The sequence below is a fragment of the Spermophilus citellus genome (assembly GCF_964194105.1).
Source record: "Spermophilus citellus genome assembly, chromosome: 2".
NCBI lineage: Eukaryota > Metazoa > Chordata > Mammalia > Rodentia > Sciuridae > Spermophilus > Spermophilus citellus.
This window is the reverse complement of record NC_138183.1, coordinates 211376434-211404079: the sequence shown is the minus strand read 5'-3', so window position 1 is coordinate 211404079 and position 27646 is coordinate 211376434. Positions and strand designations below refer to the sequence as shown.

General features: G+C 39.0%; 1 protein-coding gene across 4 annotated transcripts in view; it reads left to right on the top strand.

The window, feature by feature from the left end:
* Positions 1-24272, top strand: part of LOC308641317 (serum amyloid A-3 protein) — a gene marked incomplete at both ends in the record, with an annotated part of 39970 nt that extends 15698 nt beyond the window's left edge. Inside the window, 4 exons of one of the 4 annotated variants that reach the window (XM_081279790.1) lie at positions 20911-21008; positions 21614-21708; positions 23445-23583; positions 23989-24272. In XM_081279790.1, coding sequence (XP_081135916.1) covers positions 21618-21708; positions 23445-23583; positions 23989-24127 — 369 coding nt within the window. Of the gene's footprint in view, positions 1-20910; positions 21009-21613; positions 21709-23444; positions 23584-23988 lie in introns of those variants that run through there. The other 3 variants (XM_081279791.1, XM_081279794.1, XM_081279792.1) reach the window with 3 other exon arrangements.
* Positions 24273-27646: the final 3374 nt, after the last annotated feature.

Genomic DNA, 27646 nt, shown 5'->3' with positions numbered 1-27646 from the left:
AGCACTGAGCCACAACTCCAGCCCCTGCATGTCATTTTTGCATTCACTGTACCTATTCTAGCCCCTGGCATAGTGTAGATGCTTAATAAATATGTGACGAAATGAATGAATGAAAAATTATTCTTCAGAAGTTAACAGATCTAGGAGGAGGGTTTAGGAATTGTAGAAAGTATGGATGTTTTACACAAGTGTTAGCCTGTGGAATGTGCTAATGAGTCACTTCAATATGATTATGCAAATCTATACTAAAATACCAGCAAAAATGACATAATTGTACTCTATCGCAGACAATATTTAATTTTATCTGGCAATGCTTTGCACACTGTCTCATAGAAACAAGAATTATGACTCCTATATCTAAATAAGCCATCAGTCATAATGGTATCTGATGGGAAGCATTGGGAGAAAGGAATAAATATTTTGAACTTCCAAAGTACTGTGCTCACAGAACACACTGTGAGCCACACTGAATTTCTCTAAGACACCATAGACTTAAGGATGCCTTATAATTTATACACTGCCAAGAGAAACATGCTGCCAATTATACTAAGACATAATGCTTTCTTATCACCCAGAGATTTATTTTACACTTCATGAAAATGTTTAGACTCACTTAGACATAGATTTTGGTCTTATATCACTTTGTGTATATACAGAAAGGAAAGCATAAAAAAATAAGTATTCCTAAAGCAATGAAGTGCTTAATGAATGCTAACTTGTTTTTAGAGGATCTTTCTCAAATTTATTGATTATAAATTTCTCAAATTCAATATAATTTGAGAAATTTATAATCAATAAATGTGTGTCTTACTAGTACGGCAATATGTAAATCAATGGAAGTGTAACTGATGTGATTCTGCAATCTGTATATGGGGTAAAAATGGGAGTTCATAACCCACTTGAATCAAAGTGTGAAATATGATATATCAAGAACTATGTAATGTTTTGAACAACCAACAATAAAAAAAAGAAGTGATTAAGTATGATATTTAAATTTAAACCTAGATAGGTCCTCTCATTGTATTTACTGAGAAGGAATAATAAACTTTTAGTGATTAATCACAAAGTTTTTAAAGACACACCCCCCCCCCCCCCCGTAGGAATGTGACCTTTAGCCTCAAAGCATGGTATGACCACATACTTGGAAAGCATCACAGAGTTTACTTAATCCATAGCAAATAAAAGGACATGGAATTTGTTCATTTATTATAATTAGCCTTGGAAAATTGGTTCATGCATACATCTTTGATAAGGCAGAAAATTCCAGATTCTGTGAAACTACCTAAGGCTTAGTCTGTTTTCTGTTGCTGCAACTTAATATTACAGACTGGGTGACCTTTAAAGAATAGAGGTTTACCAGGCTCAATGGTGCATGCCTGTATTCCCAGCAGTTTGGGAGGCTAAGCAGGAGGATCACCAGTTCAAAGCCAGCCTTGGCAACTTAGGGAGACCCTAAGCAACTCAGTGAGACCCTAGCTCTAAATATATACGTATATTTAAAGGGCTGGAGATGTGCCAAGGGTTAAGCACTCCTGGGTTCGATCACCAAAAAAGAAAAAAAAGAGAAGAAAAAGAAGTGGATTATGTAGCTCATGTTTTGTAGGTGGGAAGTCCAAGAGCAAGGTGCCAGCACCCACCTGGTAAGGGTCTTCTCATTGCATCACAACATGGTGGAGGACACCCTGGTAAGACAGGGCAAGTGTGCTAGCTCAGGTCACTCCTCCTCTCATTATAATGCCATCATGGGAATCCCATTAATCCTATTATAAATAAAGACCCTATCTCCAAATACTGTTAGCATATAAATTTGGGAATTAAGTGTTTAACACATGAATTTTTAGGGGACATATTCAAACTTGGCAGATGCTATGTCAGGACCCTGGCTGGAAAGAGAGGACACATTCAAACAGGTGCTGTGAGGAGAATTTGATAAGGGACTATGAAGTACTGGCACAGTACAGAGCAATCACAAGGGCTAGGCCATGCCTTGGTCTAGAAATTACCTGTGTGTCTGGGGCAAGTGGGGACATTTTACCCTTTAGACCTAAGGCCTAGAGGATGGAGTGATTACTGAAGTCAGGGAGGGAGAAGGAGAAACAGGGAGTCAGGAGAAAAGAGAACGCCAGAGACAGAGATCTGTGTGGACAGGGTTCCTGACAGGAGTCTGTGATCTTTCAGTTTGTGGTGACTATATTCTGAGGAAGTTGTGGGAATAAATCATCAAATCTCCCTCTCCTCATCTCCTGCTAGCAAGAAGTCAGAAACAAAGGTCTATATAGTTCAACCACCTAGAACAGAAGGCAGAGTGAAGAGGGCAGAAGGTGGCTCCTGAGGAGCCAACAGGCAGCGCTCATGGGGGATTGATTTTGTAACTGGGGCTTGTGCCAACTGATAACCTTTGTTTCTTGTGGGACGCTATCTTATGTGAAGGTTGTTGCCTCAGGACTCAAAGACCATTACTGATGAAACTTGTAGATGCTTCAGGGGGACTGGAAGGGCAAAGGGGGAGGGTACAACAAAGGTTACCGGTATAGCCAGAGGCAGCTTGCAAACCAAGGCTATCTATTATTATAAACACATGACATGAATACAGTACACACTAGACAAAGGTGCCATAAACATATATTGGAGAAAAGAGCCTCTTCAACAATGGTGCTGGGAAAACTGGAGATCCATATGTAGCCAAATGAAATTAAACCCCTATCTTTACCCTGCACAAAGTTCCAAGTGGATCAAGGACCCAGGCATTAGACCAGAGACCCTGCACCTACTAGAAGAAAATGTAAGCCCAACTCTCCATCATGTCAGCTTAGGAACTGACTTCCTTAACAAGACTCCTAAAGCACAAGAAATATAATCAAGAATCAATAAACGGGATGGTATCAAACTAAAAAGCTTCTTCCCAGAAAAGGAAACAATTAAAAGCATGAAGAGAAAGCCTACAGAATGGGAGAAAATCATTGCCACCTGCACCTCAGATAGAGCATAAATCTCCAGAATATATAAAAAACTCAAAAAACTTAGCATCAACCCCTCCCCCCAAAAGAACCCTATCAATAAATGGGCAAAGGAACTGAACAGGGAGTTCACAAAAGAAGAAATACAAATCATCAACAAATACATGAAAAAAGGCTCAACATCTCTAGCAATTAGAGGAATGCAAATTAAAAAACACACTGAGATTTTACCTTACTCCAGTCAGAATGGCAACTATCAAGAATACAAGTAACAATAAATTTTGGAAAGGATGTGGGGAAAAGGCACATTCATACATTGCTGGTGGGGATGCAAACTGGTGCAAACACTCTAGAAATCAGTATGGAGATTCCTTAGAAAACATGGAATGGAACCAATACTTGACCCAGTTATCCCACTCCTTGGTTTATACCCAAAGGACTTAAAAACAGTATACTACAGTGATGTAGCCATATCAATGTTTATAGTAGCTTAATTCACAATAGCTAAGCTATGGAACCAACCTAGGTAGCCTTCAACAGATGAATGGATAAAGAAAATGTGGCATATATAAACAATGGAATATTACTCAGCTATAAAAAGAGAATGACTATGACTTTTGCCAGTAAATGAATGGAACTGGAGACTATCATGCTAAGTGAAATATGCCAATCCCCAAATAACCAAAGGCCAAATGTTCTCTCTGATATGCAGATGCCAACATGCAACAAGGGGAGAGGGAGGGAAGAGAAGTTCATTAGAATAGACAAAGTGGAATGAAAGGAAGGGAAGGGAAGGGGATGGGAATAGGCAAGACAGTAGAATGAATCAGGCAAAACTTTCCTATGTTCATATATGAATGACCAGTGAAACGCTACAACATGCCACAGGAATGGGATCCTAATTAGAATAAACTACACTCCATGTATGTATAACTTGTCAAAAATCCACTCCACTATCATGTATCTAAAAGAAATAAATAAAAAATAAACAGATGAAGACTAGTTCTATAAATGATATACATGACCCAAATATAAACCATCTAGAGAGGAGTCTCAGTTCAGAGCTTTTAACTTCAAGTGGTTTTTGTTTTCCTCCACTTCGTTTCAACTGTGATATTATACTCTCCTCCTCTCTGTCCTTAACAATTGGGACTTTTTTAATTATTAAAATTTGCTGTACTGCCGTTCTGTTCCAAACTTCAAAATCATGTGTGCTTTAAAGCAGTCCCCATTGCTGGACACATTATATTTGGGACACTGAGAGGCGTGAGGGCTCAACAAGTTCTGTCACCATTGCTCCTGCTCCAGCACCTTGGAGGAGGGTGGGGAGAGTCCAGCTCTGTGGTTCTTTTCACCGGGCCTCCTGGCCTCAGGGTTGGGATAGGAGAGAGCTGTAGCAAGCGGGGGACCATCTTAGCTTCACTTTGGTTTGATGTGCTCCTCACTGTTGCTGATAGTCCTTGCTGATTTGGGGGTCTCCCCAGAGATGGTGGGCATGATTACTCCTGAGGTGAAGTTTACCTTCACATCATCCCTCTCAGAAATGGAGGACTCCCTAGAGAGGCAGAATCACGGTAGGCATCAGAGTCTGTGACTGGTTCTGGCAGGGGCTTGCCTCTTCTCTGGGTAAGGTGTTGCCTCACCGGGCCCAGTCACTGCCTTTACACTAACGTCAGTGTGGTCCCTCTAATAGGTCCACCCTAATGACCGAGGGTCTGTTCCCATCCAGGCAGCAGAGGTGGATAACAGCTTACCCCCATCTTCTCTCTGGGCACTCTCAAACACCACCCTCTCCTTCAGATTCCACTGGTGTGGACGGCTCTATCTTTCCCAGATTCCTAAATGAGAAGCAAACACCAGAATGTCCCTGTCTGACCCACCCACACATCAAGCTCTCCCGAGAACACTTTCCCTATACTCTGCCGCTTGGACAGGGATGCCAGAACAAGCTGACGATTTTTGCAGCTTAGTATGCACTCATCTGGGGACTGAGAAGGCATTTTTCTTTTTCCCTGGTACCCCAAATCTAGATGAAGAGGCCAACAATATCTACAATACCATACTCCCCGTAGCAGAGCAACCCTGCTCTGTCCCTGTCTTCGGTCCTCTGCTATGGACCTGCTGGTGCACTAGGGATAAGGAGGGCATGGTTGCTGAAGGCCTGCACTGCTCCTTCTCTATATGTCATGGGAGCTTATGAGGTCTGACCCCACTTCTTGGATGCTCTCTGTAGGATGTTGGGTACTTGGATAAAGGATCGTTCAACAGCCTGCTTTTCAAACTCAGGGGTAAAGGGAGCCCCCTCACAACCCTCCAATTTTCCAGGTTTATATTTTGAAATCTGTTTTTTTGTTTGTTGTTTGTTTGTTTTTCTTGGACCTGGAGATTGAACTCAGAGGCCCTCAACCACTGAGCCACATTCTCAGCCCAATTTTTTAATATTTTATTTAGAGACAGGGTCTCACTGAGTTGCTTAATACCTCGCTAAATTTTGGAGGCTGGCTTTGAACTTGCGATCCTCCTGCCTCCACCTCCCAAACCACTGGGATTATAGGCGTGCACCATTGTGCCTGGCTGAAATCTGTTTATGGGAAGGAAACTTCTTGTCCATTCTTAGAGTCAAGTACATTTTGTTTACATACGATTTCATCGTAATTGATGAAATTGAGTCTGGTCAATGACTCAATTTTATCTTTTTTTGAAAGTGCTGGGGAATTTACAGAAACCTCAAAAGGTATTGCGTCTAGTCAGTGACTCAGTTTTATCTTTTCTGAACGTGCTGAGAAATTTACAGGAACTCCAGGCAGGTGCCTCAATGTACTCTGCTCTCAGATTGATCTTGGTTTAGTCTTGTGCAGGGCTGGACTTAGTACTGTCTAAACAGTGCCATGCTTCTCTTTAACACGGAATCCTAAAAACAAAACAAAACAAAACAGAACAAAAAACCCTCAACCAATTTACCTTTCCAGTAAAAAGACACTTGTAAAACTTATTTGTCTTTCTATTCACTTGTTCAACACCTATTTAATGAACTCCTAGTATGTGGCAGGAACTGTTCTAGGGCCTGGGAATATAGTAGAGAGTGAGACAGACAAGATCATTGTTCTTGTGGTCTGAAATTTCAAAGGGAGAGTTATTATTAAGCTAGAAAGAATTTAAAACAACCAAATCACAAGTTCAGGTGGCAACTGTATAGTACATGGCTAAGAAACCAAATGCTCAGTTCTAACATACGAGATTTGAGTTTCAGTTTTGCCACTGACCTATTGTTAGTAAAGGTAGTAACATGGAAACCTGTTCATGCTAGGTTATTAAATGAAACAGTAGAATATAGAGGTGATAGCTTAGTTGTAGAGCACTGAGGCTCTGGATTCAATCCATAGCAACAAAGGAAAAAGAAAACAAAAGTAGAACATAAAATGCAAGGTATTTTTTTAATATTTATTTTTTAGTTGTAGTTGACACAATACCTTTATTTTATTTATTTACTTTTATGTGGTACTGAGAATCGAACCCAGGGCCTTGCATGTGCTAGGCAAGTGCTCTACCACTGAGCCATAACCCCAGCCCAAACGGTAGGTATTTTATCACCTTATGTTTGTGTATGTTTTCATATATTTATATAAACCTAGAAAATAGAGACCAAACATAAAATTTTCTACAGTGGGTCTCTCTACCCCTTCCCCAATCTTGACTTATAAAATTGGTATTGCTTTTTCTTTTTCTTTTTGTATTTTTTTTTTATTTTTCATGTTTTCAACAGTGAACATATTTATTCAACTAAGATTCATAAGTTAAATATGTTTCAAGTTCTCTTCTAGGCACTGAATTTGGATGGTGAAAAAAATCCAACAACCCAGTTCCTATCCTCATTGGCATTCCAGGGTTGAGATAAGGAAAAATAACATTGTAAAGAAATAATAAATGGGGCTGGGGATGTGGCTCAAGCGGTAGTGCGCTCGCTTGGCATGTGTGCGGCCCGGGTTCGATTCTCAGCACCACATACAAACAAAGATGTTGTGTCCGCCGAAAACTAAAAAATAAATATTAAAAATTCTCTCTCTTTCTCACTCTCTCTTAAAAAAAAAAATCCATGTTGCTCACTACCACCTTGTTAAAAAAAAAAATCAAAGGGCTCTTTAAAAAAAAAAATGCAATGATGCAAACAAACAAACCAACCTAAGTAATTGCTATAAACATTGAGAAGGATAATTAAAAAAAAAAACTTAAAAAAAAGAAATAATAAATGTTTAAGGTGATGGACAAGCATGCTAATTATCCTGATTTGATCATGACACCACGAATCTATGTGTTGAAACATCACATCATATGCTATAAATATGTACAATTATTATGTGTTAAACTTTTTTGAAAAAGAGATAAAAATATTTTATTCATAATATGGGTTTACAGGTATGACTTATTCTCTGAATACACACACTGGCAACAATAAATGTACAAACATAGATACAAATAATGCATTGCAATTAATAAAGAGTACAATAAGTTATACTACATATTTCTTCTGTTAATCCTGCTCTGACCTTTTCAGTTCCATAGATTCCATTTCTTTTCAGGCCCCCATCCAATTTTTTTGTATTTTATTTAGAGACAGGGTCTGGCAGAGTTGCTTTGGGCCTTGAAGTTGCTGAAGCTGGATTTGAGCTCTCAATCCTCCTGTCTCAGCCTCTGAGCTGCTGGGATTACAGGGGTACACCACCATACCCAGCATGCATTTCTTTTGGGGTCAGTCAGTGGAATTTCAGCACTTGGCTTTGAAAACTAGACACTTTACTAATTTCTGGTGGGAGAAGGTTGTTGTTTTTTTTTTAATATAGGGAAGAGAAAATGGGCTCTTGTGCAGCTGTAAGACTAGCATATAGGGTAATAAAAGCTGTGCTTACAAAAGTTATTTCTGACAAAGGAATTCTGTAGAACAATAGTAACAAACACCAAAAGACTTCAGAGATTGTTACTATGTTCTGTAAAAGCAGCCCTGTAATATTTTATTAATATTTCAATGTGAATCACTTTGTTTAAAAATAAATCTTTTTGTGAGAGGAGTATTGAGGATTGAACTCAGGGGCACTCAACCACTGAGTCACATCTCCAGCCCTAGTTTGTATTTTATTTAGAGACAGAGTCTCACTGAGTTGCTTAGCGCCTCACCCCGTTGCTGAGGCTGGCTTTGAACTTGCAATCTTCCTGTCTCAACCTCCTAAGCTGCTGGGATTACAGGTGTGAGTCACTTTGCTGTCTTGCACCTTATTTTTTCTTAATTTATTTTATTTTTTTAAATATATGACAGCAGAATGTATTAAAATTCATAATACACATATAGAGCACTTTTTTCTCTGGTTGTATATAAAGTATATTCACACCAATTTGTGTCTTCATACATGTACTTTGGATAATGATGTTCATTACATTCCACCGTCATTTCTAACCCCCTGCCCTCTCCCTTCCCCTCCCACTCCTCTGCCTTACCTAGAGTTCCTCTATTCCTCCCAAGCTCCTCTTGCCTACCTCACTATGAATCCGACTCCTTATGTCAGAGAAAACATTCAGCATTTGTGTTTTGGGGATTGGCTAACTTCACTTAGCATTATCTTTTCAAACCCCATCCATTTACCTGCAAATGCCATGATTTTATTCTCTTTTATTGCTGAGTAATATTCTATTGTGTATATATGTCACATTTTTTTTATCCATTCATTTACTGAAGGGCATCTAGGTTGGTTAGCTATTGTGAATTGTGCTGCTATAAACACTGATGTGGCTGTGTCCCTGGAGTATACTGTTTTTAAGTCCTTTGGGTATAGAGCGAAGAGAGGAATAGCTGGGTCAAATGATGGTTCCATTGATTTTAATTCTTGTGCTATAGAAGGTTTTTTTTTTTTTTTTTTTTTTTTGCTATAGGAGTCTTATTAAGGAAGTTGGGGCCTAATCCCACATGATGAAGATTAGGGCCTACTTTTTCTTCTATTAGACGCAGGGTCTCTGGTTTAATTCCTAGGTCCTTGATCCACTTTGAGTTGAGTTTTGTGCATGGTGAGATATAGGGATTTAATTTCATTTTGTTGCATATGGATTTCCAGTTTTCCCAGTACCATTTGTTGAAGAGGCTATGTTTCTCCAATGCATGTTTTTGGCACTTTTGTCTAGTGTAAGATAATTGTAACTTTGTGGGTTAGTCTTTGTGTCCTCTATTCTGTACCACTGGTGTACCAGTCTGTTTTGGTGCCAATACCATGCTGTTTTGTTACTATTGCTCTGGAGTATAGTTTAAGTTCTGGTATAGTGATTCTACCTGCTTCATTCTTTCTAAGGATTGCTTTAACTATTCTGAGTCTCTTAATTTTCCAGATGAATTTCATGATTGCTTTTTCTATTTGTATGAGGAATGCAATAGGGATTTTAATCAGATAATTGCATTAAATCTGTATAGTGCTGGTCTGGGGTTGTGGCTCAGGGGTAGAGCACTCACCTTGCACGTGCGAGACCCTGGGTTCAATCCTCAGCACCACATAAAAAATAAATAAGTGAATAAAGGTATTGTGTCCAAATACAACTAAAAAATAAATATAAAAAAAATCTGTGTAGTGCTTTTGGTAGTATGGTCATTTTGATAATATTAATTTTGTCTACCTAAGAGCAAGGTAGATCTTTCCATCTTCTAAGATTTTCTTTGATTTCTTTCTTTAGGGTTCTGTAGTTTTCATTGTGTAGATCTTTCACCTTTTTCTTTGATTCCCAAGTATTTTTTTTTTGAGGCTATTATAAAATAGGGTAGTTTTCCTCATTTCCATTTCAGCGGATTTGTCACTGATATACAGAAATGCCTATGATTTTATATTCTGCTACTTTGCTTAATTCATTTACTAGTTCTAGAAGTTTGCTGGTGGAATTTTTTGGGTCTTCTAGATATAGAATCATATCATTAGCAAATAGTGCCAATTTGAGTTCTTCTTTTCCTATGTGTATCCCTTTAGTTTCGTTCATCTATCTAACTGCTCTGGCCAGTGTTTCAAGAACTATGTTAAATAGAAGTGGTGAAAGAGGGCATCCCTGTCTTGTTCCAGTTTTTAGAGGGAATGCCTTCAATTTTTCTCCATTTAGAATGATGTTGGCCTGGGGCTTAGCCTAGATAGCCTTTACAAATGTTGAGATATGTTCCTGTTATCTCTATTTTTTCTAGTGTTTTGAACATGAAGGGGTTGCATCTTATTTTTTAAATGGATTTGTTTCTTTATCTTCCTCTCTCCCTGGTCCTTCCTATTCTCTCCCACTGCCTAATCTGGGGGAAACCTTTCTTCCCCATTTTAGGCCAATTTATCTGTCCTTGAGTATACACTCAAGACAGTAATGAAGTAATCCAGACTTTGGGGATGGTACCAGAAGATATCAGAAATTACTGTCTCCCAAATTAAGAAGTGAATTACAATTCCAAACAAGAAGGTGTGGAATGGATACAGTCTTTGAATCACCTCTTTAAAAGGCCCCTGTTCTTGCTGATTAGCAGAATCACAGACTTTGGGACAGGACAGCAAAGCCATAAACCTTCTTTTTCCTTTTTCTCAAAACTGCATTCTTATTATGGGATTGGATCGGGGACAAGAACTGAGCTTTCAGCCACACGTGGAAACTACAGAGGAAAAAGGAAAGGAAGGGGGAGGCACCTCATGAAACTGAAGGGAGAGCAGTAGTGTAGAAGGAATAAAGGCAGGGAGAGAAAGGAGAAATACTGAGGCATGATACTGGCCAAATTATATTTTTATGTCATGTGCACTTATGAATATCTAATAATAAATCCCCCCAATATGTATAATTATAATGCATCGATTAAAAATGGGAAAAATAACTTCCACACCTTTAAATCACAGATATGTTCTTTGATGTTCTTTTCTCATGATTTTATATTTTTTATCTTTTCTTTATGATTTTGTATTTAAGTATTTAATATTTCCAGAGTGGACATTTGTATGTGTGTTAGGGAAGGATCCAATTTTATTTTTCTCTGTTAAGTGACCATTTGCTCCCAAACTATCAATTAAAAAGTGCATCCTTTCCCCATTGATTTGTATTGTGTCCTTGATTATATATTAAGATATTATCTACATGGCTCTTCTCTTATATTGGTCAATTTGTCCTTTCCTGGGCCAATTCCATTGTTTCTATTACTGTGCTTTGCTGTATGTTGTAACATCTGCAGGATATGGACAATAGGAACCATGGAACGTCCCTTAACTACAACTGTTTCCCTACCCACCCTCCTGCTACACCCTAAATGAGCCCACCACTAAAACTCCTCCCATGACCTAGTCTGCTAAAACCCTATAAAACCTAGATCCATGTTGCAGCCTGTTGTCATTTTTCTTATTGAGAACGTGCCCCTCTGCTGCTTACTGCTGATCCTTTAGGGTCTGTTTCCGTTTCTTTTTCTTTGGTATTCCCTTTCATTTGCTTTCAATACCTGGTAAAGCAAGTGCCCTTTCTTAGTATCTGTTTTTTTAAAGATTGACTTTTCTATGCATAGATGTTTATTAATTTTAGAGTAAGCGCTCAAGTGGAATATTGTTAGGATTGCACTAAATTTGTAGATTAATTTGAAGGAAAACTGACATCTCTACAATATAAAGTTTTCCCATCTCATGCATGGATGTACATCTCAGTGGTAGAGCACTTGTCTAACATGCCTTCTCTCTATTCAAATTATCTTTTTTTTTTTTTTTAGTACCGGGATTAAACCCAGGGCTGCTCAACCACTGGGGCACATCCCCAGACCTTTTTTGTATTTTATTTAGAGACAGGGTCTCACTGAGTTGCTTAGCACCTTGCTTTTGCTGAGGCTGGCTTTAACTCAGGATCCTCCTGCCTCAGCCTCCTGAGAAGTTGAGATTACAGGCCTGCGTCACTGCACCTGGTTCAAATTATCTTTTAAGTTGTTTATCTTCTCCACAGTTTTGTTGTGTAGTTCTAATGAATTAATCCCTAGATGTCTTAAAATTTTGCTGTTATCATGAATGAAATATTATTTTAAATTATGTTTTCCGGGGCTGGGGATGTGGCTCAAGCGGTAGCGCGCTCGCCTGGCATGCGTGCGGCCCGGGTTCGATCCTCAGCATCACATACCAACAAAGATGTTGTGTCCGCCGAGAACTAAAAATAAATATTAAAAAAAAATTCTCTCTCTCTCCTCTCTTTAAAAAAAAATAAATAAAATAAATAAATTATGTTTTCCATTTGGTTATTTCTTTTTTAAATATGTAAATATATATTAGTTGTAGGTAGACACAATATCTTTATTTTTTTTATGTGGTGCTGAGGATCGAACTCAGTGCTTCATGCGTGCTAGGAGAGCACTCTACCACTAAGCCACAACCCCAGCTCATTTGATTATTTCTATTATGAAGAAATGTTTTTTGGATCGAGTGTTTGACACCTTATTGAATTTCCTTATTAATTTTAATATTTTGTTGATTTGAATTTTGTGGCCTCTTTAGATTGGTGATTATACTACGTGGATGCTTAGAGCAAAAATAACCGAAATGGGGACAGACCTCAGTGGATCAGCCATGCTTTTCATTAAGCATCAGAGGGGCACATTTTTCAGGAAAGAAAATGGCGCAAGTCGCTACAATGGTCTGGGTTTTATAGGGTTTATCAGGGCCAGGTCATAAGAGGAGTTTTGGTGGTCCACTCATTTAGGGCCGGGCAGAAGGGCAGTCAGGGGAACAGCAAGGGAAGTTCCCTGGGGCCTCTCGTCCATGTCCTTCAGAAGCAAGGGCAGTTTCCCTCTCTCTTCTCAATCCTTCTCTCTTTGTTTCTCTTTATTTTCTGTGGTGTTGGCCAGGGCTTCTTCCAGAGTACAGGAGCTAACAGTGGTAATAATAGGCATACTTTTCTCATTCCAAATCCTGAAGGCAATGATTAAAATAAAAAATTCACTAAATAAAATGTTTGCTGCAATTTTGGGGCACACAACATTATAAAACTAAAAAAGTTTCTTTTATTTTTGTTTGGCAGTACTAGGGATTAAACCCAGGGCCCCCTGGCATGCTGGCCAAGTACTCTATTTCTGAGCTACACTCCTAGCCCATTTTTTTATTCTTATGTTTTTAGATTTTATTTTGAGACGGGGTCTCACTAAGTTGTCCAGTCTGGCCTTGGACTTTCGAACCTCCTGGCCTTTGCCTCCTGAGTAGATGAGATTACAGGTGTGTGCTACTGTGCCTACAAAAGTTCCTTTTGATATGTACTTTTCTAGAGGATTTTTGAAAACTTAATTATGTCTTGAGTTTTATCAAAATGACTGAGCCGGGTGCAAACTTCATGGGTCAGCACAGCCTTTATTCAGTGGTGGAGTCATGCCTCTGGTGGACCCACTTTCCTGATGGAAAATGAGCCATTGCCCAAAGGGGAAGTCTCTGCTTATATAGGTTATACTGAGAGGTGACTCAATTATTAACAGAGCATGTCAGTTGAGCGCTCAAGAAACAGGTTTGTGAGAATTTGAAATTTGTTTTTTTCTTTTCTGGGCAATATTTTTACTTGGAAAAGAATGGAGGGTCTGGGGTCAGAATTTAGTACTTTTCTCTTTCCCTTCAGGATCCCATTGTACTGTCACTGGGAAAGGATTTAATTTAATTGTGATAATAACATAATTTCTCTTTTAGGTTACTAATGTGGTGAATTACATTGACTGAATTTATAACGTTGACCTATTCTTGCATTCAGAGAATTAAACTGCACTCAATCATGAGGCATTGATAATATTCAGATTTGGTTTGTCAATGCTGCATTTTATTTTGGAATTTGGCATTTTTTTAAAAAGTGAAGTGAGATTACTATTTTCTTGTACTTTTCACCTTCTTTAAAATGAGCTATATAACTTTATCCTTTATCTGTTTTCTCCAACAACTTGTATAATTAACTGTCCCCTGATATTTTAGCAGAACTCTCCTGAAAAATCATTTGGTCTCACAATGTGACAGTGGTCTACTTTACCTTTTGAATATAGCCCTTACTGCTTATTTCATTCATTTTTTATTTACTTATTTTCATTTTCCTTTTTTCCCCTCTCCTCCCTAACCTGGGGACAGGGAACAGATTACCTTGATTAACCTGTTCTCCAAAGGAAAAATATGTCATCAGAAGAACTAGAAAGTGACTATCTCCTAAATTAACAACTGGGCCATTAGAGAGCACCTGGGACTCCCTGTCAGGATGCACCTGGAATGTAGCTTTTTTAAAAAAAAATTTTTTTTCAGTTGTTGATGGACATTTATTTTATTCATTTATTTATATGCAGTGCTGAGAATCGAACCCAGTGTCTCACACATGCTAGGCAAGCACTCTACTACTGAGCCACAATCCCAGCCCCTGGAACATAGCTTTTTAATAGCTTCTTGAAAAGAACTCTGTTTTCCCTGATGGGCAGAATCACAACCTCTGGAAAAGGAGTCCGCCATGTTTCTTCTTTGCTAGCAAAGCAATAAAACTTCTTTTTCTTTTCTCCCATAAGTGCATCTTCGGTATTGCATTGGCATTGGGGACAAGGAACAAGCTTTCAGTAACAACATGGGATGCTGGGGAGAGATCTCTGATTATCATTTCAATTTATCTATACTTATTTGGCTTCCAAAAGATGATGTGTCTCCTGGCCTCGAAAATGTGTCTTACTTAAATAAATGGATGTGTCTCATCTAAATTAGCAAATAGTTTACTGTGGGCTGATTAAATTGAGATCTGAGAACAGGGACTCCACACTAAATCTAATCTGAGCCAGGAAAGGGAAGTGGGATTAAGCTCTGTGGGAGTCTCTCAAGGGAGTCTGTCTGCCTCTCTGAACTGTTTCTAACCAGCTGCTAAAGAGATTTTTGCCTGAGAAATGCTAGTGATTGAAAGGTAGAATAATCATGGGCATTTGTCTCATGTCCTGATGTATTTATTGTAGATATCATTGTTAGCTTTTGGCTTTTTCCAGAAGTCATTTGGTGCTTATCCATGGAACAAATGTGTAGTCTTACCTGTGAGCCCTCAGCAGTTGGCTCAGAGGACAAACATGTGGACCTGTTTCCCTAAACAATTATTTCCAGGTTCGATAGTTGGGTTAGGATTGTATATGATTCAAGGAAAGTCGGTCATCTACCCCTGTGATACTTGCATTTCAGTTGAGCAGTCTTTCCTATAGCCCTGGAGGAGGAACCCTGTGAGGAACTACTGAGAGCAGAAACCACCCAGTCATTGCCTTAGCATATTGTCTTGCCTAAGTATCAAGGAGCTGCTGCCCTCTGCAGGATCCACAGAGGCAAAGGTCTTGCTCTCAGGAAGGCCCAAGCACTATGTAAATAGGTTTTCTTTGAAATACCCAATACATTATTATTAACTAAGACCACCATACTGTGCAATAGATGGCTAAAACTTATTCCTCTTGTCTAAAACGTTGCACCCTTTGATCAACATCTCTGCATTCCTACCTACCCTCACCCTCATCCCACCCTTCTACTCTCTACCTAGAAAAGTTTGATGTTTTTAGAGTCCACATATAAATGAGATCATTCAGTACTTGGGTCTGCCTGTCTAGATTATTGCACTTAGCATAATGTCCTCCAGGTTTATCCATATTGTCACAAATGATAATTTTCCTTAATTTAAAAAAGCTGTATTACATATTTCAAAATTTCTAAAAGAATAGATTTTAAATGTTCTCATAAAAAAAAAGAGAGGTATGTGAAGTATGTGAGGTTATGTGGTATGTCATCTAGCTTGATATAATAATTTCATAATGTATACATATATCAAATATCACGTGATGCCCTATAAATATATACAATTATTATTTGTCAATCATTATAAATTTTAAAATCAAAATTAATATTTAGTTTCCTGATATATACTTTTTTTCCTTATGTGTGTTTTACTGGGAAGAAAATGCACATGTACAACCAACAGCTTACACAGGGAGTTCTTCATTTCTTCTATTGTTTCAATGTGACATTTTCTTTTAATCCCTCAGTGAATTGAGTGATATAGAATGGGGACTCCAGCCTTTCTGGTGCTGAGGTTTTGTATTTGCAGTAGCTGCTCATTCAATGGTTCAGTACAATTTAGAGGAGACCATTGTTTTGGACTGAGATCCTGCATCAGGCCCTAACAGACCAGACCAAATCTAAATGGTGTTCTCATACTAGGTACCACATAATTAAATTAAATTTTTAAACAAGTCAATTTTTCACAACAAACAAACAAACAACAAACAAAAAAACCAGGAGATTTACAGCCATCAATCAAAGGGGATCCAGTCAAGCTTTTGGATGAAGATCCCTCAGCTTTAATCCATACAAGGAAAGAGAGATAACAACAGGTCCACTTTTTATACTATGCCCTTTCCTTTTGTTTGTTAAAGTTAATTGACATACCAAATCACCTCGCCTACCTATCTTCTCCTCCTCCTCCTCCTCCTCCTCCTTCTTCTTCTTTTGTAATGAAAACACTTAAATCAATTCTTTTAGAAATTTTGAAATATATAATACAGACTTGGATTATTTTATTTTATTTATTTATTGTTCTTTTTAGATATACATGACAGTAGGGCATATTTTGACATACATTCATGGAGTATAACTTATTCTAATTAGGATCCTGTTCTTGTGGTTGTACATGCTGTGGAGTTTTACTGGTCATGTATTCATATATGAACATAGAAAGTTATGTCTGATTCATTCTGCTCTTTCCTATTTCCATCTCCCTCCCTTCATTCCCCTTTGTCTAATCCAAAGTATCTCTATTCTTCCCTCCCCTACCCTTATTATGTGTTAGCATCCACATATCAGAGAGAACATTTGACCTTTGGTTTTTTGGTTTGGCTTATTTCACTTAGCAGGAAAGTTTTCAGTGCCCTCCATTTACTGGTAAATGCCATGATTTCATATTTCTTTATGGCTGAGTAATAGTCCATTATGTAAATATACCACAGTTTCTTCATCCGTTCATCTGTTGAAAGGCACCTAGGTTGGTTCCATAGCTTAACTATTGTGAATTGAGCTACTATAAACATTGGTGTGGCTGTGTCACTGTAGTATGCGGATATTAAGACCTTTGGATTTAAGCGAAAGAGTGGGATAACTAGGTCAAATGGTGGTTCCATTCCAAGTTTTCTGAGGAATCTCCATACTGCTTTCCACAGTGAATGGTTGCACTAATTTGCAGTCCCACCAGCAATGTATGAGTGTACCTTTTCCCCACATCCTCGCCAACATTTATTGTTACTTGTATTCTTGTTAATTGCCATTCTGGCTGGAGTGAGAAAGAATCTCAGTATATTTTTAATTTGCATTCCTCTAATTGTTAGAGATGTTGAACATTTCTTTATATATTTGTTGACCATTTGTATTTCTTGAACTCCCTGTTCAGTTCCTTTGCCCATTTATTATTGGGCTATTTGGGTTTTTTTGGTGCTAAGTTTGTTTTTTTTTAATATTTATTTTTTAGTTGTAGTTGAACACAATATCTTTATTTTATTTATTTATGTTTATGTGGTGCTGAGGATTGAACCCAGGGCCTCTCACGTGCAAGGCAAGCACTCTACCGCTGAGCCACAACCCCAGCCCCTGGTGCTAAGTTTTTTGAGTTCTTTCTATATCCTGGCGATTAATACTCTGAGGTGCAGGTAGCAAAGATTTTCTCCCATTTTGTAAAAATGTGTGACTTAGGCCATTTATTGAGTCTTTATTTATTTATTTGTGCTTTAGGAGTCTTGTTGAGGAAGTTGGTTCCTAAATTGGCACTACTACATTTTCTTCTAGTAGATGCAGGGTCTCAATTCAGCCTTTTAAAAAGAATTGTACGAATATATAACAACAAATCCCATTATTATGTACAAGTGTAAGGCACCAATAAAATGTGGAATAAAAAAGTAATAAAACTGAAATTCTGATTGGTCATAATGTGTTGCCTTGATAATAATATTTTTACTAATCTTTCTGCTTTCTGGAAAGTATAAATTATTGTGTGTTTCCTTGGTTAATCTGGAAGAGCTAAAATTCATTAAGTGCTTTATGTGCATTCAGAACTAATTCAAACCCCTTTTAGTATCAATCATTTAATCTCACAACTCTATAAAGTAGGATCATTATTTTACTTACTTATATTTAAGGAGTTTCCCATTATTCTTCCTGCTGACCCTCAAAGACTGGGGCTTATGTCTAAAATGCCATTCTTAGCCATGTTACTGTGGACTTCTTTATTTTTTCTGATTTTTGTTTTTCTAGTTTTTAATAGAATTAAGCTCTATTGTTCTCTTCTTCCACTTAAATTAATGGTAAGAGAAAAAAATGTGTGGCTTAGGCCTCTCAAGCAGGCTGGTCACACATGGTTCCTAGTGAAAAATTACTACTAATTTATTATCCACACCCAGTTATTTTTTAGAGTGAGAGGAGGTGCTACGTTAATATGTAAGCTGGGAAAGTCGGCATCAACAGAGATTACTCTATTCAAACTAGGACACTTGGCTTGTTGGAGGAGTCTTGGGAAATTCCCTGCAGGCCTAGAGATTCAAAAAACTCTTTTTTTCAGGAAAAACAAGAGAAAATAGCTGACTGCCCTTGTGTAAATTATTCTAAGCTCAGCACTGCAAAAAACTGTGTGTCCCTTTCTGGGAAGCAGAACACATTAAGTAATAAAGGAAGAGAACATTCAATGCTTATGAAAGTCTCTAAAGAGTTCCTCCTGGCACCTAGAAATTTTCCTGGCTTGCTTTCTTTTTATCAGAGAGGAGAAGCACTTGAATGAGTGAAAAAGTAGAGAGTGATTTTCCAGCGTCAAAGGGTCTTAAGGGAGTAAAATAATTGTGACTATCGCTGGCTCACAATTTCTATTCCAAGGAAAGTAGGAAAAAAGGGGTCTGGATATAATAAGTCCTCCCCTATGAAGCGGTCTCCTGAAGCATGCCCATGACTTGACTGTGGGTAGTTGATAACACTCCTCCTCTCAATTCTCTCTCCCTGTTCACTCCTAGGACCAAGTGAGCCAAGACAACCTGGAGCTTACTCTAACTATAGGGAATCTCACCTTTCCAAGGAATGGAATTTGTGTAGGGTCTACTCAAATATTGTTTATCATTGCTTTGGATAAGAACCAAAGGGACAGGAAAAATTCTTTGATAGGTATCTGTCTTATAACTTTCATCTCATTGTGCCTAAAAAAATTAAAATGAGGCCCAGACCTAGAAAAAGACATCATCCCTAATTTCAGCAGATTCTAAACTTAAGACAATGATTCTCTAACGTGGTGTCAATCCTTGTCTGATTTCCTTTATCTCGAGTTGATTTGCTTCATTCTGCATCCTCTTTCTAATATCCAACTCGTAACTCCTTCAGTTTTGTAACAAAATTGAAAGCATTTCACCTTCATTCTTCTCTGGGTTACTAGATGTAACCAGTGTAAGTCCCATCTCCTTACTAGTTGTTATATATCATCTTCCAATATCTCTTCTATCAAGTCTCCATGATTTGCTTGCACCAGTCTTGGAGATTACTAGTATCTCTAATGCAAAGCCCACTTTCTTTTCTCCCAGCAAACATTCCAGGCAAAAATCCTGAGCTATCACAACCTGGGCTGGGCCTTGGTTTCTATGTGAGAAGGACCAGTTCTGATGTCCTCTGGGTTCCCACGTCATCTCTGCCCCATCACACACATGTTATTCTTTCTTCTCTAGGAAAATCTAATTGTCATTAAAATTTTCCATTTGGATTAAGGGATAGGTATTGGTGGGCTTGATTCTGGTCCTCATGGAGGACTGCTTACCTTGCTCATTGTGCAGCAGGGAAGTCCTAACATAGAACACTATGTTTTGGGACAAAGTGCTGTCAGAACACTGGCAAGCACAATTTCCTTGTTCCTGTCACAGGAAGTTATTCCCCTGTTGGTACAAGGCCAACCTGTATGGCAGTTTCTGAACTCTTGGTGTCTGGACTCCTGTAATATATGTTGTTTATCACCTCTGGCCTATCATGACTATTGTATGTAAGTTAGCATATATCCACTATAAAAGCTATTTTTGCTGCTCAATAAAGCAGATGCAGTTCTCTGAAACTGTCTCTGGAGGGGTTTCTCCATGCCCTCAAGCTTCAGATGATGCTGGAAGGGCAGATCCCACAGCTGGGTAGGGATGGGATAAATGAGAAGACCGTGGATTATAGTCCCTTGATAGCATCTGCATGAAGGTTCTTCCCCAAATACTCTTACTAAACTTATATAATAAAGCACAGTCTTGCTTTCCTGACTACAACAGCACCCTCCCAGCATTCTTGTGCTGTATCCCAGCTCTCTCTGATGCCTTCCTGAATCTACTACTTTGATAATTAGTAGCCAGTGGGCCATTTTCTGACCATCTTTATCATGTATCATATCTACATGACTTTGTAGCAAATTTCTATACTACTGTTCAACATTCCTGGATTATAGCATCCTTCAGATATAACCTGCCATGTGATCTTCCATAGCAACTCATCACAAATACACTGGCATCTGGAAGATTTCTTTTCTCAGTGCTGAAAACATCCACATGGATGCGAACAGTTTTATTTTCCTGGGTTGTCTATTTTTTTCTTTACCTACTCCTGTACCCTAAGTCCCAGTTCATGTCCCTTGTGGTGGAACCAGCTCAGCTGTTCCATTTACTCTGTATTCTTACATTCTTCACAAGATCAAAGCTATTTTTCCAATATTGACTACCCTTTACATCAAATTGTCAGTACATTATTATGTAGAGGGAGAAAAACTTTGCCAGTCAGTAGTAATATGGGAAATAGGTAGAAAACCCCAACTTGCTACACTCCTGAAAGTTGTCAGATTGCATCACCTGGGAAAATCAAGACCGTATGTGTGAAGAGACATCTGGATGCTGGATTCTGACCAAAAGGGATTGTGCAAGAGGGAGAAGAGGTTTGCTACATTAGAAAGTGCCAGTATATAAATACCAGCCACATCTCTCCAACAGGTGGCACAGGCAGCAGCTGCAGCTTCACTCAGCAGGAACCACAGCCCAGGGTGAGGTGTTAGAACTTTTCAACCATTTTACTCTGACAATTCTCTTTTTCCACCAGTGTTCTTGTGCTGCATCTCAGCTTTCTCTCTCTACATCCTTCCTAAAACTAATATTCTGATAATTAAAATTCACCAGATGTGAATACTTTTCAGGGTAGAGTTTTGTTGTGTGCATCCGTGTGAATTCAGTGGTGGTTACAATAGGCATTATATTAATATTTATTGATGATTTACCTCATCTCATATTACAGAGAGGAATGTATCAAAATCCCCAAATGCTTATTTGGAAATTTCCTATATAGTGGAGGTTTAGGGCTGATGAGGAATGACTGAAATGGGAAGTAGTTTATTCTAACAGTGTATTGCAATCTCTAAGACACTGGATTCTAATAAGATTGATGAAAATGAAGAATCAAACCTTTTGAAAACCTATTTACCTCTCATCTATCTACACACACACACACACACACACACACACACACACACATGTTTGTGTGTAAAATTGATTGAGGTTATTATTGGAATGCAATGATGAATCAACATTACAAAATATAAAAATCCCTCCAAAAACACGAATCATTCAAGGTTGTGTTTCTTTGACTCTGCAGCAAAATGAAGCTTTTAATTAGCATCGTTTTTTGCTTCCTGGTCCTGGGAGTTAACAGCCAAAGATGGGGCGAATTCCTCAAGCAAGCTGGTCAAGGTAAGGATCAAAGGATGGGGGCAGGAGGCTACATCTGGCTCAGGTGATTCACCTGAGCAGACATCCCCACTGTCAAAGTCACAGCTGGATAGAGAAGGAACTTTTGTTGTTTCTTAATTGTAGTAGTTCATGGAGCTTTTCTGGCTACCTTTGTCACTCTTTTATGGGGATCACTAGGCTAGAGGCCACTTAAAGTTTGAAAGGCAACTTTTCAGCAACAATGTAGGAAAGCTCTGGAATTTGGTGGTGTTCTCCTAAAACAAGTGGGGCTCTACTGCCCCCTAGTGGTAATCCAGGGATAGCTTATTTCTAAGTCAAGGCCATCTATCCTTGGTTTGCATCCACATGTTTGTGGGAATGCTGAGCAGAACCAGTGCAGTCTCAACCACATAGTAAGAGCAACCACGATTAACTAAGCTCTTAATATGGGCTAGACCCAGTACTACGAGCTTTTCAGTAATAAATGAATTAGTGTTTATTTTTTAATCCCTGTGATGTAGTCACCATTCTTACCCCTTACTAGAGAAACTAAGGCCCACAAGAGCCTGAGGTACCTAAAAAAACCCCAAAGAAGAGTAGGATTGAACTTAGGTAGATTTCCTAGAATTTTATCTACTGCTTATAGACAGTATTGAGGGATTGTGAATAATATTCCGTTCTTTACCCGAGAAATGGTAAATGGTTGGGATGGGGTACCTTTGGGAGGTAACTCTAGTTCCTCTGTCCACAACAGAAGATGCAATGAATTTCCTCCCCAATGGTTTTATTAGGAACAAGACATTGCCAGGAAACCAACAGCATGGGAAAAATACTTCCTTAGCCATAATGGCAAGATTTTGTTTTCAAAATGTAGTATTTAAAATTTTAGGTGTTGGGGTTGGGGATCAAATTAGTGGTACAATGCTTCCCCAGCATGCCTGAGGCCTTGGGTTCAATACTCAGTACTGAAAAAAAATTCAGGTATTATTAATTTTCTGCAATACTTTCTGAATAATTATTTTAAGGATTTGCTGTTGATCTATCTAGATTCTCACACACCCAGCTAAAAATACCTTTTTTTTTTTTTTTTTTTTTTTTTTTTTTTGCCATGCTAGGGATCAAACTCAAGACCTCACACTTGCTCTATTGCTGAGCTATATTCCCAGGCCTTATCTTTGACTCCTTAGGTCAATGTTCTTTCATTTTATTAGGGAGGACACTGGCGTTTTGAACCTGATTTGGTTTATTTAAATCTCTCTTAGAGAACTCACCTTTGTCACCTATGTTTGGATTCTGATAGTCATTCAGGCTCAAATATAGCCTGGACATTCAGATGTACTCAAGATAGAACTGTCCTCACTCTGCTCATGAGGATGACTTTCTCCCATTGCCTAGGTTTGGAGAGGTCATATGTATGTCATAGCCTCCCTCAGAACCTCATGTTCTCACACTTAGTCAGAAGGGTCCCTGGATCTTTCCAGATACAGGACCACTATGCAATGAATATCCCTTAAAGATCATCCCATATCTTTACATGCACCACACACAGTCAAAAACAAAATAGCAACAGACAAAGAATGGAATCAAACAGAACAAAACTTGTATCGAGTGTGATTCTCATTACCTTAACTCAGTATAAAAAGAAATACTCCTTTTAAGCCAATATTCATTCCAAGGGCTTTGTCAAAAGCTGAAATCTTCTGATTAGAGAAGTAAAGAAGGGCATGATCATTGTCATCATTTTCTTTCCTTTCCAGGGACTAGAGACATGTGGCGAGCTTACTCTGACATGCGGGAAGCCAATTACAAAAATTCAGACAAGTACTTCCATGCCCGAGGGAACTATGATGCCGCCCGTAGGGGACCTGGGGGTGCCTGGGCTGCTAAAGTGATCAGGTAAGGCAGGTTCCCAGGGATGCCAGGCCTGGGTGAGCAGAGCTTGACTGCCTTGGATAGTCAGGAGGGGACTCTCTTCTGAGCAGCCAAGTTTCCCGTGGAGGCTGTGGCCCCTCCTCTTCTTGCCCATTCTCTGGAGCTTTTCTCTGAGTCGGTGCCTGATGTGGGCTCTGAGTGGCTGGTGGGCCTGAATGGTTCCCAACCCTCCTTCTTGGGTGCTGTTCTTCTCAGGTTGACCAGCCTGGGCTGAGTAGGGCTGTGCCAGGGAGGGGCGGTCTTTACCCCCCTTTCCTTGGCTTTCCTGGACTCTTCTCAGAGCCTTTACTTTGAAAGGGGAGTGGAAAGGGTGGGACTGTTGCTTATTAGCCTGATGATTAATCTCCTTCCTGCCTGCCTTGATTACAGTAATGCCAGAGAGAATATTCAGAGATTGACAGGCCATGGAGCAGAGGACTCGAAGGCTGACCAGTTTGCCAACGAATGGGGCCGGAGTGGCAAAGACCCCAATCACTTCAGACCTGCTGGCCTGCCTAAGAAGTACTGAGTGTCTTCTCTCTGCTCTCCAGAAATCTAGCTGTGAACTGACAGCAGAGAAATTTGTTGAAGTAGTTACTGAATTCTTTATGCCTAATACTAGAACACATAAAAGTGCTTAATAAATGCTCATGAAATCCAATTTGTCACTGTAATATGAGTCTGTGATGGTGTTATTGGGAACATTGGCCATGGAGTGATCAGAAAACATCATTGTTTTGATTTTATATATATAAAAAAAGATATAAGACACTAGTTTAAAAAAATTGGGGAGCTGTACTCAACTTAAGGTTGGCAAGCACTGGAGCTGGGCCCATCTGGAATAGCTAAAACTGTTGGGTCTCTATCCACTGGCCTTTATTACTAAGGAGGCAAGACTGGATATTTACACGGTAGTAGTGCCCCCAAAAGGCAGGCCCCAGGAGGCACAAGCATTCACCAAATGTCTTCTTGTGTCACACTTGATGCTATCCTATTGGACAAAAAAGTCACATGACAAAAGCTGAGTGAGGGAGAGAGGGAGGAAGCCACTGGAGGATCTGGAAATCATGAAGCATGATACATAGTGGGCTTTTAGTGTGCTAATCTACCACTCCTATCATGTATTTTACTTATTTGTTTGGTTGTCTTCTCCTATTAGAATTTTCTATTTTCTTCACTGCTAGAACCCTAATGCCTAGAACAGTGCCTGGCACATAATTCTCAATATTTACTCTTTTGCCAGCTATTTAAGTTTTTTGATTTTTGGTTCTCTATATATGAGGCATAATCAATTAGAGTTAATCTCAATCTTACTCCAAGGCTTACCACAGAGAATAATGCTCAGCTTTTATTTCAGAAGTTTTAAGGGAATGGGCATATCTTTACAGAGCCAGGAGTACCCTACAAACAAATATTGCTCAGTACTAAACCAAAACTTCAGAATAATTCTGGACTATTTATCTGTGCGTGTCCAGAGATCCAATCTCTTCTGGGAGATCTAGTCATAATTTCCAGCTCAGTTAAATACTCTTGAAAATGAACTATAGTCATGTTGATGCTTTAAATATGTCAGTGGTAACCCTTGGTATAGGAATGAGCTATATCAAATTTTCTAGTTGTGCTGTCTGCATACAGATGCTGCACAGGGTTTGGGATCCATGATGCTTATTAGGGATCAACACCAGTACAAGGAAAGTCAGGAGAGAAGCAGTAGAAGTACTGTGCAGCTTTGACAAGGCCATGACAACCTGGCAGGGAGCCTGGGTGGGAGTGTTGCCTCCAGGTTGTTCAACATTAGGTTGAACCAATTAGGTCTTTGTACCACATCCCTCATCTCCCTCAACTGCCTTGCTCAGTCACCACATGAGGGCTGTTCTGAGAAGGATGGGACCTCTTTGCAGCTGAGGCCACCCTGAAGGAACTGACGACTGTGTTCAGGCTGCTGACTCACCCCCTATATTTGGGCTGCAAGTCTTTCCTTGAAGGGCATCTGGGCACACGATTCCATGTCTCCTTCATGAGACTCTGAGTTGATTATAACACTCTTTTTTTTTTTTTTTAAATTTTAGGTGTAGATGGAGACAATACCTTTATTTTGTTTATTTAGTTTTATGTGGTATTGGGGATTGAACCTAGGGCCTCACACATGCTAGGCTTATATAACCTCAGCCCATGATTACTATAACATTCTTGTTCTATCAATTACTGGACTCTGTGGAAGGTTTGTTATTTACAGGGCTTGGTGGCAATTTTTAACTGGTGCTTTTGTAGATCCTACAAAGACTATAATCTTAATCCTTTTGATTTTACTGCTACCAGAGGTACTTTTTTTTTTTTTTTTTTTTGCTGCTGTTGTTGATTGGAGGTAGGTTTTATTGATGGGTATGATTAAGAAATCATAGCACAGTAGAAGCCCACAGGACTGCTATTAGGGATGCATTTGACACTACCACTATTCCAAATGAGCCATTTTTCAGTTACCTTATCTTCAAATTCATCTGCATTGAAATTGATAAAGCCACACTACTTTAAAATGCAGATATTCTGATGGACAGGAAACTTGAACTTGGCCCTGTGTAGGGCTTCAATCACATGTTCCTTGTTTTGCAGTATGGTGAGAATGGCCATGATGACTTGGCCAGTGTGAACTCTGGCTGCCATGCCCTGGAACCCCAAAAGACACACTGAACATTTGTGTGGAGCCTAGATTTGGAACAGCACAAGGCCAAAGACATGACAAGTTTAGTAAGAGGACAGTGGGCATCCCTCACACAGTGACAATCTCTGAAATTCTCCCAGGGTTTAGGTTACTCCTTTAGTCCTCCCCACAGTTCTGTAAGGGAAGCATTCTCCTGGGGTAGCCCCCTGCAGTATGGTTTCTGGGGTGATATTTATGCCTCCTGATACTTCAGAAAAGCAGGACCACCGGTCTTTGTCTTTTCTAATTGTTAGCATAGGTTGTGCCTGAGTATTTAAAATACAGTAGGGCCCCCTCTGTAGTTTTGTTTTCTGCAGTTTCAGTTATCTGCAGTGAACTGTGGCCTGAAAATATTAAATGGAGACTCCTCCAAATTAATAATGTATACGTTTCAAATCACACACCAGTCTGAGAATCGTCATAAAGTTGTTCCACTCTGGTGAATCACACTCTGGTGAATCATACCTTGCATATATGTATCCACATCATATATGCAATCCACTGCTTAGTCACTTTTTACTCTTTTTGGTTATTAGATCAACAGTCTCAGATAGCAGTACTTATATTCAAATAGCCTGTATGTCATGATCTAATGCTGTATCATGAAACCTATGTCATTCACCCCACTTCATCTCACCTTGTAGGCAAAGTGTCATCTCACATTACCACAAGAAGCAAATAGATGAATATGGAGCAATATTTTGAGAAAGAGACTACACTTAGATTACTTTTATAGCAGTATCTTGTTATAATAGTTTTATTTTATTGTTAGTTATTATTGCTACTCTTTTTGTGCCTAATTTATAAATTAAATTTTATCACAGGTATGTATGTATATAAGAACATGATATACATAGGATTTGGTACTATCTACAGTTTCAGACATCTGTTGGGGAACTTGGAAAATGTATCCCTATGTATAAGGGGGGAAATAATATATTAAAATCCACACTTTTTTTTTGTACTGGGAAGTGAACTCAGGGGTACTTGACCAATGAGACACATCTCCAGCCCTATTTTATATTTTATTTAGAGCCAGGGTCTCACTGAGTTGCTTAGCGCCTCTCTGTTGCAGAGGCTGACTTTGAACTCCTGATCCTCCTGCCTCAGCCTCACAGCTGCTGGGATTACAGGCATGCACCACCGCGCGGGGCTCACACATTGTATTTTAAATTAATTTAATGTCCTCTAATTGTTAGGTTATTATATTAATATTTTTGAAATTACATGTGGAAACCTATAAATTTAATTTCATTAAATTAAAACGGGGGGACTGGGGTTGTGGCTCAGGGGTAGAGCACTTGCCTAGCACAGGTGAGGCACTAGGTTCGATCCTCACCACATAAAAAT